Source organism: Struthio camelus, chromosome 17 (assembly GCF_040807025.1).
Source record: "Struthio camelus isolate bStrCam1 chromosome 17, bStrCam1.hap1, whole genome shotgun sequence".
In the NCBI taxonomy this organism is placed as follows: Eukaryota; Metazoa; Chordata; class Aves; order Struthioniformes; family Struthionidae; genus Struthio; species Struthio camelus.
This window is the reverse complement of record NC_090958.1, coordinates 17,024,018-17,037,465: the sequence shown is the minus strand read 5'-3', so window position 1 is coordinate 17,037,465 and position 13,448 is coordinate 17,024,018. Positions and strand designations below refer to the sequence as shown.

At 55.9% G+C, this 13,448-nt stretch overlaps 1 protein-coding gene across 27 annotated transcripts in view; it reads right to left on the bottom strand.

The window, feature by feature from the left end:
• Positions 1–506: 506 nt before the first annotated feature.
• PITPNM2 (phosphatidylinositol transfer protein membrane associated 2) overlaps positions 507–13,448 on the bottom strand; it is a 138,293-nt gene continuing 125,351 nt past the window's right edge. For 22 of the 27 annotated variants that reach the window (XM_068911327.1, XM_068911324.1, XM_068911331.1 and 19 more), the window contains 9 exons: positions 12,708–12,917; positions 10,865–11,013; positions 8,341–8,457; positions 7,477–7,593; positions 6,945–7,093; positions 6,034–6,183; positions 5,761–5,944; positions 4,330–4,458; positions 507–4,060 (listed from right to left, as the gene is read on the bottom strand). In XM_068911327.1, coding sequence (XP_068767428.1) covers positions 3,716–4,060; positions 4,330–4,458; positions 5,761–5,944; positions 6,034–6,183; positions 6,945–7,093; positions 7,477–7,593; positions 8,341–8,457; positions 10,865–11,013; positions 12,708–12,917 — 1,550 coding nt within the window. In that variant the 3' untranslated portion in view covers positions 507–3,715. The remainder of the gene's footprint in view (positions 4,061–4,329; positions 4,459–5,760; positions 5,945–6,033; positions 6,184–6,944; positions 7,094–7,476; positions 7,594–8,340; positions 8,458–10,864; positions 11,014–12,707; positions 12,918–13,448) is intronic. The other 5 variants (XM_068911341.1, XM_068911342.1, XM_068911344.1 and 2 more) reach the window with 1 other exon arrangement.

Sequence of the window (13,448 nt, the reverse complement as noted above, 5' to 3'; positions counted from 1 at the left end):
GCAGAAAGGGACCGAAAGGCTTCTCGCGCTGAGAGCAGACGCGGCAGACGGCGGCGATCCCCGGAGACGGGGCTGCCGCGGGAGGCGGCGGCCGCCGGCCGGGCGGGAGGCACCCGCTGCCTGGCGCCTGCGCTGCGCTCCTGCCTCGGACACGGTAAGAAGCGTTTTTGGTATCGGAATTTTGCCTCATCTGACTGAGCGAGCGAGCAAAACCAGGCAAACGTGACGTGGATGCACGCGGTCCCTTTTCCCTTCCCCCCCCCCCCCAAAAAGGCTTTAAAGGACCAGTGTCAGGTAAGAAGCCTGGCCCAATGCTTCAATATAAAAAGCAGCTTTTTTTAATATAAAAAAAAAAAATCTGAGCTCTACAGAAGAGTTTGATTCCCATGGAAACAATAAAAAGAAAAAAGGAAACCCCAGCGGAGCCGGTGCGGTGCGGTGCCGCGGGCTGCGCAGAACCAGCGCCGCCGCAGCGGGCGCCCTGCTGCCTGCCCAGACAACAGCCATCGGGAGCAGTACAAGAAACTTTTAATAGTCTTTCGGTTCAAAGCAAACAAGTTATTTGTAACAAAGATAACGTAGGTCTTTTAACCTGACAGCGCCCCTTTAGTAAGGATGGAGTATACATTCGTCTTGCCCTCGCTGCATCCGAACGCATCCTCCTCCGCCCACCTGGAAAGGCATCGGTTCACATGCATTGCTCTCCCAAACACGTCAGAACAAACAGGTTATAAACACAGAGAGTTAAACTATTGCTATTGTTCTTTGAGTGAGTAGTACGTGGATCTTTGCTTCAGAGAGATGAGTGCCAGATGGGGGTGGCTGAAGATAGACTGACGTAGACTGGGATGGACCGAATAGGTGGAGAAAACTCGCTGGCACTTTTCCTGGTGGCTACACCCACGTCATCTGGTATTATTGCAGCAATAAGGTCCTGCTCTACGATTGCTTCTCCGTGTCGGATCCGTACCATGGCAACAGATGGGGGGCAAAGAAGGGACCTGGGGAAGCTTCGAGAAGCTCAACAGAGGATGAGGACGGAGGTGCTATGATTGTCAGGCTGACTGGTTCGTATCTGCTTGAACATGGAGTGATGGAGAGGTGAGAGTAATATTGCACTTCTGCATTCAGTGACAGTTACATCAAACTTGGTCCATAAAATAATTGCTTTGTACATAATGCCTGAAACAAAAAAGCTACATTTTTAAATATTAATAAACCCTGAAGGTTCCAGTCCCTCCAGACATTTTTTCCTCTACATAAATAAATAACTTTCAACTTTATATATCCACTTTTTATGTTGAACATTTACATTCGCCTCTGTTTTACACTATCTACACATAAGAAAATGTGAACACCCATCTCATCAGCATGGGAAAACGTACAGACCATGCCTTGGTTGTGGACTCTTCTTTCAGAGGAAAGTTGAATTTTGCAAAGGCCATATCCAAATTTGCAGAAATTATTTTGTGATGTGGTTCGGTGACTCACGGGACGGATTGTGGCTTGGCTTCCTACTCAGATGGCAACTGCTCGATACAGCATTCGACTAGCAGACAGCTGGGACAATTCACACTGCTTTTAAACCCAGAAAGCTCTGGCTGCACGTTCAGAGAGAGCTAAGCTGAGTCGGCAGAAAGGGAAGTCAGTCTGCAGTAATGAAAATCCTCAGGTACATTCTGGAATCGCATAATTCTCAGAGAGAAGCGGCTAAGCAGTTGGCAGTCGGGCTGCCAGGCCTGGGAGACGCCCCGCGCGTGCGGCCGGGCTCAAACGCCCGCCGGCTGGGACGCGGCCGCGCGCTGGGCGCCCTCCCCTCGTCGGCTCGGCCCCTCCGGCTCCCCGGACGCGTGAAACCTCTCTGTGACGTCTCAGGAGCTAGACTTGCCTACCGTGGCCCAGAGCCGCTTAGCAGAGCAGTGTTCACAGTGCTGCGTGTCTCAGTGCGGCCGTCCTGCGCTTCATATCGAAACGGTTAATAAAACGAAGCAGCCAGTCTAAAAAATCTTTGTTATTATAAATAAGATCCTCGTAAGTAGAAAGTGATACAAAGACAGGGTACTGCGGCGGAGGAAAGCACTAAGTCAGGGAGCTCGGTGGGACTATAAAATCTTCATGTGAAGAGGCCGACTGGAGTCAGTAAATGGCCCCCCGGCCCGCCAGGGCGGACGGCCCCGCGCCCCGGGAGCTGGGCGCGAGAGCGGGCCCTCGGCCACCGCCGGCTCTCGGCTCCCGCACCGCGCGCCGGACAAGCGCCGGCGTCGACGGGGGGGGCTGGAAAGCAGCGAGCGCCTGGCCCCGCGCGCCGGCCCCGCGGCACGCCAACCGTCAGCTCGGGCACAGTCGCTGCCGACACACCAGGAAAATTAAGATATGGCCTTTTCTTAAGCTTGCCCGACTTTGCTGGCGCACTTCCTTACGGTCTCCTTACTGCTGGAAAAACTTCTGCACAGAAAATATATATATGTATGTGTATATATATACTACATATATATGGACAAGTGTGTATATATATATATATATAATATGTATACATATACACACCCTGGCTTAGCAGTATTTCACTGTCATGCAGTACAAACAGTTAGGTGTAGCTACATGAGATGGTAATAGGTTTCCATTCTAAAAATTATCAGTGCAAAAAACAATGAGGTTTTACAGTTCAGTAACTACAGGTAAAAGAAGCGAGTCTAATTCCCATGAAAGCTGCTACCGAACTTGCAGACAACCTGGGAAGAAGAAAACGTCTCAGAGGTGAGTGTTGAGAGAGTCAGACCCTGCATCTGGATGGGAACTGTAATGCGATCTAGCTGCCGAGTGCCTTCAGCTGCTTGCAACTATATGGTGATTACTTTTGGAAATGATATATAGCAATAATATTTGGAGACTTTAACAGACAGTAAATTAAACGTCTGAGGTTTGTAACAGCTCAAACAAAATAGCTTGTATTCTTCTTTTAATAGGTCAATGCATTAAATTCCATCGGCTTCTAAAAGGTCTCTTTAAAAAAGTAACAGTAATAACAATAACGACCCCACTTTCTTGGGCGTGAACCTGCTGACGTTCTGCCCCTACCAACAGCATCGATATATCTTTATGCTTTGCCACTGCACATGCTCCTCGAGAAAGTGGCTGAACTTGAAGCTCTTTGTACAGGGTAAAGCTCTTGGTTGCTCTGCCTGGCACAGCCCCTGACTCACCCCTCGCTTGGGGCTGTCTGTGCCGGGAAACCGCACGCTTATCGAACCCCATCCCCACCCCACCCCGCGCCGGCACCAGCACCGGCAGAGCACCTCAGTCTGACTCCTGGGGCAACCACGAACAAGTTCCCCCAGCCTCATCCCCTGTTCCTGCGGCTCTGAGGACAGCACTCGGTCACGCGTATCGGAGCGATGGCTAACAAGGCGAGGAGGCACGTATTTACAGTCACTAAACCTGGATAAGAGAAGGAGGCAGGAGAGCGCGCGATCTTGACCTGGAGACTTTTCCCCCCTAATTTCCAGCTCTTCCTTGGGCTCCTGCTGCACAAACCCGACGCTCCCGCTGCAAGGCCTGCATGTTCTGCGTGGGAAGCATCCCATCTCCTCCCAGAATACCATGATGTTATTAGAGTAGCACCATATTTACCCTTCCAGCCCGTAACGCTGGCCTCGTCCCTCTTCCTTTTGTTTTCTCCTCCAGTTGCTACAGCTGACAGTCGCTGGCTCTGGCCTGGCTATTTCTGCCCCAAGAGGCCAGACTCCAGCCGGGACGCTGCGCTCCGGCCCCAGCACCCCGTGGCGATGCTCATGCTTCTTTGGCTGCGTTCCCTGTCCCTCTCCTTGTCGCTGTCGGACTGGCTCTGGGTGCGCTCGGGGCGATGGCCGGCGCTGCCGCTGGCGCCCGGCGGCTGGGAGGAGATGGTCCGCAGCAGGTGATTCCTCTTGCGCAGGAACTCGGTCTGGCTGGGCAGCCCGAAGCTGCCTTTCCGCAGCGCCATGCGCGTGGTGTTCTTGGCGGGGCGGGAGCGGTGGTTGTACTCGAGCTGCGCCAGGTGGGCCGCGTACCCCTCCGTGATGAACTGCAAGACAGCGGACAGGCGTTAGAGGGACTGCACACCCTTCCCTGATAGACGCTGGCAACCAAACGCTTCGGCTTGTACGCGGTGACGTACAAGTCACAGAGCTGCTCTGACCAGCGAGGTGGATCCTGGTAGAGTCCCTGTCCTCTTTGCAAACACAAGGTCGGTCACCAGTTCCAAAGTGGCCAGGACAAACTCCCACTGCCCTCCCAGGGGAGGCCCTGGGCTTTTCTGACCGTGCAGGAGGGCTCAGACAGGCCGTTTCCTACCTGACACTGGCTCTGCAGCTTCTTGGTGGGTCGGCCAACGATGTAGATGTGCGTGGGCGGGAGGCTGATGGAGCTGTACACAGAGATGTCCTTAGTCGAGCCATATGCCGCGTGGATCTTCATGTGGAGCTGCGGGGAGAGAAAGCAACACGTGGTCAGAACATATGGGCGCTCTGCGCTGCTCAACAGGCGGGGCTTTTTTTTTTCCTTCTTTTTTTTTTTCTTTTTATTATAGCCTTTGCGGGAATCTCAGGTCAATAACTTATGTAAGTTCCCAGCTGGATAACGCACCGCTGAGCAAAGCGCTAATTAACAGAGCCAGGGATGTTTACAGGGCAGAACAAGACAAGCAACAGCAATACGAAAGCACGCGCTGAACAAAGGCCTTTCCGGGAGGTCTGTGGGGCGCAGGGACGGCACACGCTCCGCTGCCTCCTTGTCCCTGGGGCAGAGGAGTGTTTTGCAAGCCCCCGCGCAGCAGTGGTCTGCGTGGAGCGCTCCCCTTCCTGGCCATGCTGCGGCACGCGATATCGCTGCCTAACTCCGCGGGGCAGAGGGAGAAGGGACAGGCAGCCAACATACAGCCCTTTAGGGATGCGTCTGCCTCCCCTCTGAGCAGAGAGCAAAGGCGGCTCCTTCGTGAAACGAAGACCAGCCCGTTTTGCCCCCGAGCCGCAGGCAGGCCAGGAAGATGAAAGGGAAATTTCTGGCCCTGGTCACAAACGCATCCTGCCGGAGGGCAAGGGCGAGCGGCCAGCCCAGCTCCCAGCACAGCAAGTCAGAGACAGCTGCCGCCCCCTCTGCGACTTGGGCCAAAATGACGGAGTCCAGGAGAGTTACCGAGGGGCTTCCCGGCTGCTCGAGGCAGGGCACAGCGCTCCGGACACTGGCAGTGATTTCACTAGCCAGGCAGAGAAAAGTTCAACCCCGGCGAGGTCTTAACGTCCTTCAGCCCAGAGCCTCAGAAAAGCTCCAGATAAAATAAAGCCTCCCTGGGGCTGAAGGCTTGGGAAGGTGCTCTGTGGAGCCTCCCGTCGAGGCTAGGTGGTGCAAGGCCGTTCCCCTCGACAGCCCCGTGCCCTCCCTATGGCACCTCGGACCTGCTGGTCACACCACGGGCAGCCCCAAATCCACCAAGGAGGTGTTAAAAAGTGGATGCGTGGGGAGGGGGAGGCACCGCTCCCTCTGTTTTATTAAGCATTTGGTGTTGGAAGGACCAGTGATGAAATGGGACAGCGCAGAGCGGAGAAGGCACAATTTAAGAGCGTAGGCACTTCTATAGAGCAATAAAAGGATGAAAATAAAATGAACAGAGATTAATCTTCCACTGCGGGTCGCATCGCTGCCAAGAGACTGGTGCTGACAGGGGCAATCAGACGAGCAGCAATCTGAACCCACGCCACGATCGTATTTCAGTAGACCCAGGCTTACGTCTGTGATGAGGGATTTCAGGAAGTTGGCCTTGTGCCGCAGTGGGTCGTGAACGAGCCCGTCGCAGAACGAGACGATCCCGTGGGGGAAGTTGTGCTGTGCTAACCACGCTACCACCCTCTGCTTCTGCATGTCGGGGCGGCCCGTGACGTAGATAATGAGGTAGCCGAGGTCTTGCCAGTGCCTAAAAGGAAAGCCACAACCTCCTGGATTACAGACCTACAGCAACACCGCCGTCAAAACAAACCATCGGCCTCAGCCCCTGCCGCTGACCTTACAACGTCGACCGCTCCGGCGCGGACTTTGGGGTCGCTGCCCATGATGGACACGCTGGCTGCAAAGGAGCCGTCGATGCTGAACACCACAAACTCCGTCCCCTTTGGCAGAACCGTGATGTAGCTGTCTGCGTATGTGTGGTCACCCCTGAAAGGGACACGGATATTTAAAAGCTTCAAGACATGGAGGCTCTTTTGGAAGGTAGCGCAAAGCCCAATGCAGGACCCCAAATCTGGCCTCAAGCCTCTGCTGGTTACGCCACCCTCAGCTACAGCAGTGATGGGTGCTGCGGAAATGCCATGTGTGTTAACGCGGGGCTGGGAGTAGTACTTTGGAGCCCTGGCTTCAGTGCATTTCAGTGGTTCAAAAAAATACCCTCAAGAAGACATTGCTAGATTTGCCACTGAAAAGATGCTCCTCTCCTCCTCCTTCCAGAGCCGAACGCCAGCAATTGTAGCCGAGCTGGAGCCCTGGGCTGTGAATTACCGTGAGAACAAAGTTCTGTCCCTCAAGGACGAGCTTATGGTCTTTAAAATATTCCTAGTTGTGCAGTTTTGCAGATGACAGCAAGGCCATACATCTGGGGTGCAGAAGGCCTGCCCTGCAGTGGGAAATCAATTACCATGCTGTTGGTGAGGCAGGAGTCAGAGTCAAACGTGGATTCTCCTCTTATAGCTGTAGAGTAAACAAGGCTTTGTCCCGTTGCTGGCAAATCAGACTCTAAACACACCCGAGGGTCTGAGCTGCCACATAAGGAGGGACTATATTCTGCAGACAATCACTTTCTCAATCACATCCTTCTTTCCTTCATTGGCAATAGCTGTATGATTTCGTATCATGCAATCACATGGCTTATTTCAAGCACTTTGTGTCCTCCTGCAGACCCTGCCACGCACAAGCTACCTCACCTGACCACCATCTTGACAGGGTACACGCCAATGCCCAAGCGCCTGCCCTCAGGGATGACGTAAGAAATCCTGCCACTGCTGTTGCTGATCTCGGTGTCAAAGTAAACCCACTCTCCGGACGGCGGCTGGGTCATGATGTGAATGTCCACCTGGGAAGACAGCGACGCTGGGTCAACAGCAGCATCAAAGGTGACACAGACGACTAGAATAGGCCAAGTGCCTGGACCTTCTACCCAAGTCCCTTTGGCCAGCAGCAGGGCTGGGTCCTACTTCCACCTGCGCTTTGCAGACCTAATCTGAGAAGTGCCTCAACATCCCGCTGCTGGGATGAAAACCGACCTCAGCTCTGAAAAACCGTCCCATCCACAGCCAGTCCTGGGAGAAGGCACCACCCGTGTGTGAGCAGGGGAGCCTGGCAAGGACACAAGGGTGCCAAACCCGGGCAGGCACCAAGGGAGCATCAACTAACACTGCCCCTGTCCCTCAGGACTGTTTTCCCCCCGCGGTGCATTTCCCCCAGCGCAGACAGTACCTTTTCCCCTGTGAGCGTGACCATATCTAACGGACCGTACATAAACCTTCCAGTTAAGGTCTGGGGACCGTCTTCATTAGCGATGGTGTCGTTTATCCTGTGGTTGGCTGTGACGTTCTGCACAAGTCAAAGATGGAAAGAAGAAAAAAGGAAGAACAAATGACAGTCCCACAAGTCTGCAGCGATGGACAGCCTCACAGCACAGCCGCAAACACAGCTGGACAAACCGGAGCGTGAGTTCCTCTGGGACCCACAGTCACACGGCTTTAGAAAAGAAAGAGGTTTTGACCCGTAACAGCAGTGAGCGTCTGTGCCCCACAGAAATGGGGGATTTGACCATACATACCTGAAGAGCAAATTTAAACAGCGGTTTGTATGAGCAATTCTGATACTGCCATTGACATATACTTTGGATTTAGGAGGCAACACAGTTGCCAGCAGAAATCTGCTGACACTGTTTTAGCTCTAGCACGGAATTGCCCCTTTCGGGAATCAGAGTCATGTCCTGGGAGTGAAGGGCACTTGCTGAACGGGGAACTTATGCTTTTGGACTTTGGAAGAAGCTTGTTCATTTTCCCTGACCAACAGCCAACGCTTTCTGTATTTCACAGAGACTTGACGCCAAGAGGAGACCTTGCTGGCACAGACCCTTCAGGTGTCTCTGTCGCAGTTATACGGGTGGGATATAGTCATTAATATACACCAGCCACGAGACGCGACCCCTTGCCTCGGCACGACTGCGCGACGCAGGGCAGCCGCGGCCATCCTGCGCCGGCTGCCTTCTCCGCTGGCCCTCTCGCAGCCCGACCCCGCCACTCGACAGCCCTCCCGCCAGCCGCGGAGGCAGCCCTGAAGCACCCTCACCCGCAGCTTCACGTGCGTCCTCTTGCGGAGCCACTTCTCGCGGGGCTTGGAGGGGGTGAAGACGGACACCTCCTTCCCGTCCAGCTCCAGGACGCTGTTGCTCTCGTGCCGCATCACCTGCGGGACGACAGACCCCTCCGCACGTCAGGGATGGGCGCAGGACCCGTCCTTCTGCCCACGCCGCCCCAGCCCTTCAAAAAGTTAAGGATGCTCTTAAACGGGGGCTATTTTACAAGCATTTGACCATACTCTGGGCAGTCTGCGGCAGTCCCGCTGCCCCGGACCGCAGTGAGCTGAAGCTGCTCCTCCGCCAGCGAAAGGGCAGGAGGACCCCGGGGAGGCCGCATTTCCTGGGGAGGGATTTCGGGGAAACTCAAAGGCAACAGAACAGCAGATTTTACTGAAAATGACTTAAATCGTGACTCTATTTTGAGGCCTATTTAGACTTGCTTTAACAACATTTGTTCTTCGGAGGCTAAAACTATTCAACGACTTTCTTTTACGCTTATGTCTGGAGATGGCTTTCCAAAGGGGACGAGAAGCAAGTCCTTATTAGGGGAAGAAGTGGCACGATGCTCTGGAAGGGCAGCAAAAGGAAAGGGAATGAGAGAATCACAGAATCACAGAATGGTTGAGGTTGGAAGGGACCTCTGGAGATCATCTAGTCCAACCTCCCTGCTCAAGCAGGGTCACCTAGAGCATATTGCCCAGGATCACATCCAGACAGGTTTTGAATATCTCCAGGGAAGGAGACTCCACTACCTCTCTGGGCAACCTGTTCCAATGCTCTGTCACCCTCCCAGTGAAGAAGTTTTTTCTCAGGTTCAGATGGAACTGCCTGTGGTTCAGTTTCTGCCCGTTGCCTCTTGTCCTGTTGCTGGGCACCACGGAGAAGAGACTGGCCTCGTCCTCTTGACACTCCCCCTTCAGATACTTGTACACATTGATGAGATCGCCTCTCAGTCTTCTCTTCTCCAGGCTGAACAGGCCCAGCTCTCGCAGTCTTTCTTCCTAGGAGAGGTGCTCCAGCCCTCTAATCATCTTGGTAGCCCTCCGCTGGACTCTCTCCAGGAGTGCCATGTCTCTCTTGCACTGGGGAGCCCAGAACTGGACACAGTCCTCCAGGTGAGAAATCCCGATGTCAAGGCAGAGAGGAGTAGAGAGACGTGCCGGGCGGGGGCGAGGCGGCCGCGAGCGGCCGGAGAGGCACCTCGAGCCGCCGGCGCCGCGAGGTTTGTGCCGAACCCCGAGTAATCGGTTGTGCTGTTTCTAGGGTAGGGCGTTTTGCGCTGGAGCTGCTGTGCCATCGCTGGTCCCTCTCAGGCGCGCGGGCCCGGGTCCCCTTCTCTCATTTCGACCCCGTCCAGCAGAGTTCGGTGCAGGCTGTGGTTTCCCAGCAGCAAGCACGGGGCCGCCTCACCAGGGGAGGAAGGGTCACACTGGGATTGTCGCTACTGCTCTGCTGCCACCAGCGCCGACATCTCCGTTGTTTATGGTTCCCAAACAATTTGGGAGACAGCGCTGAGAGGAAATTTGCCAGCAGAGTCATAAATAATTGAGCGCTGCAGTTGAGCAGGCCGGGAGAGAGCGGGGAGGGCTTAACAGCCGAGCTAACGCAAAGCAAAGCCAGCGCCGTGCTGAGAGCTGCGGCGCTGAGCGCCGCTGGGGCTTCGTCCTCGCCGGCAGCGCGTCAGCCCACGTGGGCAACACCTTCCCCAAAGAGGGCTGCTTTTGGCTCCGTCCTTCCTCTCCCATGCGCCAAGCACTGTTCCTTGGGGGCTTCATACCCCGTGAGGCAAACTCCTGCCCCGCCGCCCCAAGGAACTCAAGGAGGGGGAAAGAAAAAAAAACACATTCGCTTAGGAAAAAGAGATTTTAAAAAGCAAATTTAAATCTCGGGCCAAATTTGGGTTGCTAGAGCCGGAAGCGCCAGGCGCCAGCACCGCGCGCTGCCCTCGCCCCAGGGGCACGGCGAGGCTCCAGGCAGCGCGCTCGGCCCAGGTTCCTGCCGCGCACCTCGGCGGTTTTCAGCAGTACTTGGAAGGCCAAAACGGAGCGAACGCTACCTATCAGCTCATGTCAAATTCACACAGAGCTTCTCCTTTGGTTTTATTACATTTGCTGCTATTTGTATTTATAGGCTAAGAAGTTTTCCTCGAGTTTCAGGCTTGAGACCCAAACGCGCACGCAGGAAGCAGGGCCGCTGGGTTTCGCCGGGAGGAGACGGCCCTGCGTTCGCTCCGAGGCTCCTTGCCGAGACCGTCCCGAGCCTGTTCGGGTGGCGAAACCCAGAGCCGAGCTAACTGGGTGCGACGCGTGTGCTGGTGAACATTGCGTGGGCACAACTCTTAAAAACACAGGTGAGAAGGGGAAAGAAAGAAACGGATCTGCTGCAGCAAAGGGGACTTTTTTCATCTCAGAGCGTCAAAAAGAGTTACAGAAGGCGCAGCGGAGGGGAGAAGCAAAGAGCCCAAAATAACTGTCAGCAGAAACACGGCCCAAGGGATATAGGGGATGGCTGTACCTGTCTCAGCAGGAAGGAGACGACGTCTGTGGACTCCCAGTAGCTCGCGTGGAAGAGGTGCGGCAAGGCGACCGTCGGAAAAGCCGTCAGAGCGTCGGGACAGTAAAGAGCGTAGTCGATCCTCTTGGTTCCCCACCATTTGGCAGCAACTAGAAGAAAAAGACTTGTTCAAAGAGGGCTCGCCTGCCCGTGCCGCCTCGGTCACGAATGGCACTTCAAGGCACTGGCTCCTCGCTCCAGGCGCGCTGGGAAGCTGCTCCCCGGCTGGTAAGACAGGACAGAGCGGAGCCAGGGCTCAGTGCTGGCTCGGACCCAGTGAGGAACATGCAGCGGCACCAGCCCCAGCACCTTTATTTAAGCAGACAGCAAGGCGCCAGAGGGCAGGTATTAACTGGCCGTTAATCCAGAGCCCAGGGAAGGAGCCCAAGGCTCGCACCGCGACCCTGGGCATCCACATGCCGAACAGGATGGAAACGCCTCTCCCTGGAGCTGCGGGAGGTGCCCAGACCAGCTCCAGCCCCCACCGCCGCCTCCTTTGACTTTCACCAAGGAATAACAACTCTTTGGCATCCAGGTGTTGGCCGCACCGTACAGGATCTGAATCCTGGGAGCCCACGTGTGACGTTACGAGGCACCTGAGCCGCCAGGCAGGGTGCCCTGGGCGCGCTGCTGGGGTTGGCGCTGCCCCGCCGTCCCCGAGACGTCGGCTCGGCCTCGCCGCGAGCGCGGCAAGAAAAGCCTCCGGGGCCCCAGCAGTCTGCACCGGGGGCTGAAAAACAGCCTGGGATTTGGGTGGGCAAAGTTACAGCCAGCTTCTCACCACGCTTCAGCGCTCCCCCAAACCCTGCCCATGCACACACGCTCTCCGGTCCGGCAGCGACGAGCGCCCACAGCCTCCGACCCCGACGCCTCGGGCCGCTTTCCCAGCAGCGAGGAGCCCTCAACGCCCGCACGCGCCGGCCTGGAGAAGCAGCCGTGGAAAGAGGAGATGAGGCAAGTCAAGACAGCAAGAGGAGGGGCCGCGGGTGCATGCACGCTCCGAGCTGGGGCTTTGACAAGGCCTTTTCTCGAGCTTGGTGTTGTGCGACAATTCTCCCTTTTTAGGGACTTCCAGGAGAGCTGCCAGGTGTAAGGCACAATCCAACAAAACCCTCTTGCGAAGGGAAAGCTGGCTGGTGCCGAGCGCAGACGATGCGCTGAAGACACGCACCCACCAGCTCCTTCCAGAGACCTGCACAAAGCTCCCGCCGGCACAACCGCAGCCAAGCGCGGAGAGTTACGGCATGGCTCCCCCCACGCGCCCCCGCCGGCCCGGCCATGCCCGGGGCGCAGGCTCCCGCATCCGAACGGCTCTCGCGTTCCCGGCGAGCAGCGGGCAGGCGGAGGAGGGTGTTGCTGCATCAGCATGGCTTTTCCGAAGCGCTCGGACCCTCCTCACAGCCGTTTCTGTCTGACCCCTGCGGTCCAAACTGCCAGTTCCTAGTCATGTCCCGACATTTCATTTCTCATGCAATTCCCCAGCTTGAGCGGTTTTGGAACGAAGCAGCCAGGATTCGCTCTTCCATGCTCAAAGGACAGTACGAGAGTGGTGATGGCAAACGCAATGTGCCCGCAGCGCTGCCTGGAAGAAATCCTACTCTTGCCCGCTGTTAGCAGTGTTAAGGCTGATCTTTGGAGCAAAGTGACAGAAATACTTGTTAAAAAAGTGTGATTGTCGTTAAAAAAGTGTGATCGGAAATTGCAAGCGCCTCAGTGAAAGGAGAAAGCGCGCAGATTTGTTGTGAAGGTCGGTGACTATCGAATGAGAGAGGAGGTTGGAGCGGAGCACGTCTCTCCAGAATACCTTTCTTGGCGTCCAGGTCAGGTATCCGAAGAGCACGGCCTGGATCCCGGCTCGGTGGCCCTTTCGGCTTTCTTCCTAAGTGACCCGGAGGGATTTCATGCTTATGCTGCCTACGTCTCTTGGACGAGGTCTGGGTAGGGGATTTGTGAGGGAGGGCAAGTTGGGCCAGAAGGCTAAACCCTCTGCAATGATTAAGGTGGCATTTGGTTTCTAAAAAGAAAAATAAAATATGAAAAACAAAGCAGAAATCACACATTATTATGGCACACGTGCGCCAAAGGCAACATCAGCTTCAGCCTCCGGAAATTCACAGTGCAAGAAAGGGGGGCATTAGGGAGAGCTCCTAGGAGGAAACTGCTGTTCTGCAGCAGCCTTCTGGTTTCCTCCGATGGGAGAAGCGCTGACCGCATCCGGCCCTCAGCACCGCGGCTTTCCGATGCCGCCGCCTGAACAAAGCTGAGCCCGACAGCCACGAAGCCAGAGCCAGGGCTCGGAGCACGGGGCAGCGCTTGGGACGCGAAGGGAGGGACCGCGACCGCCCTTGCGGCCGGGGCGGAAGGAGCTAGGCCGAGGGCACCGACCGCCCTCGTCCGCGTCCCGCGCCCGACCGGGCCTCTGGCGGCCGAGCAGCTCCGCGGGGTGCAACCGCAACGGCGGCCGCCGAGGGCCGTCTCCTCCTCTCGCGTCGGAGACGGGTTTCGATTGCCGTGACGCGCACGCAGGAACAAGCTACGCCGAAGC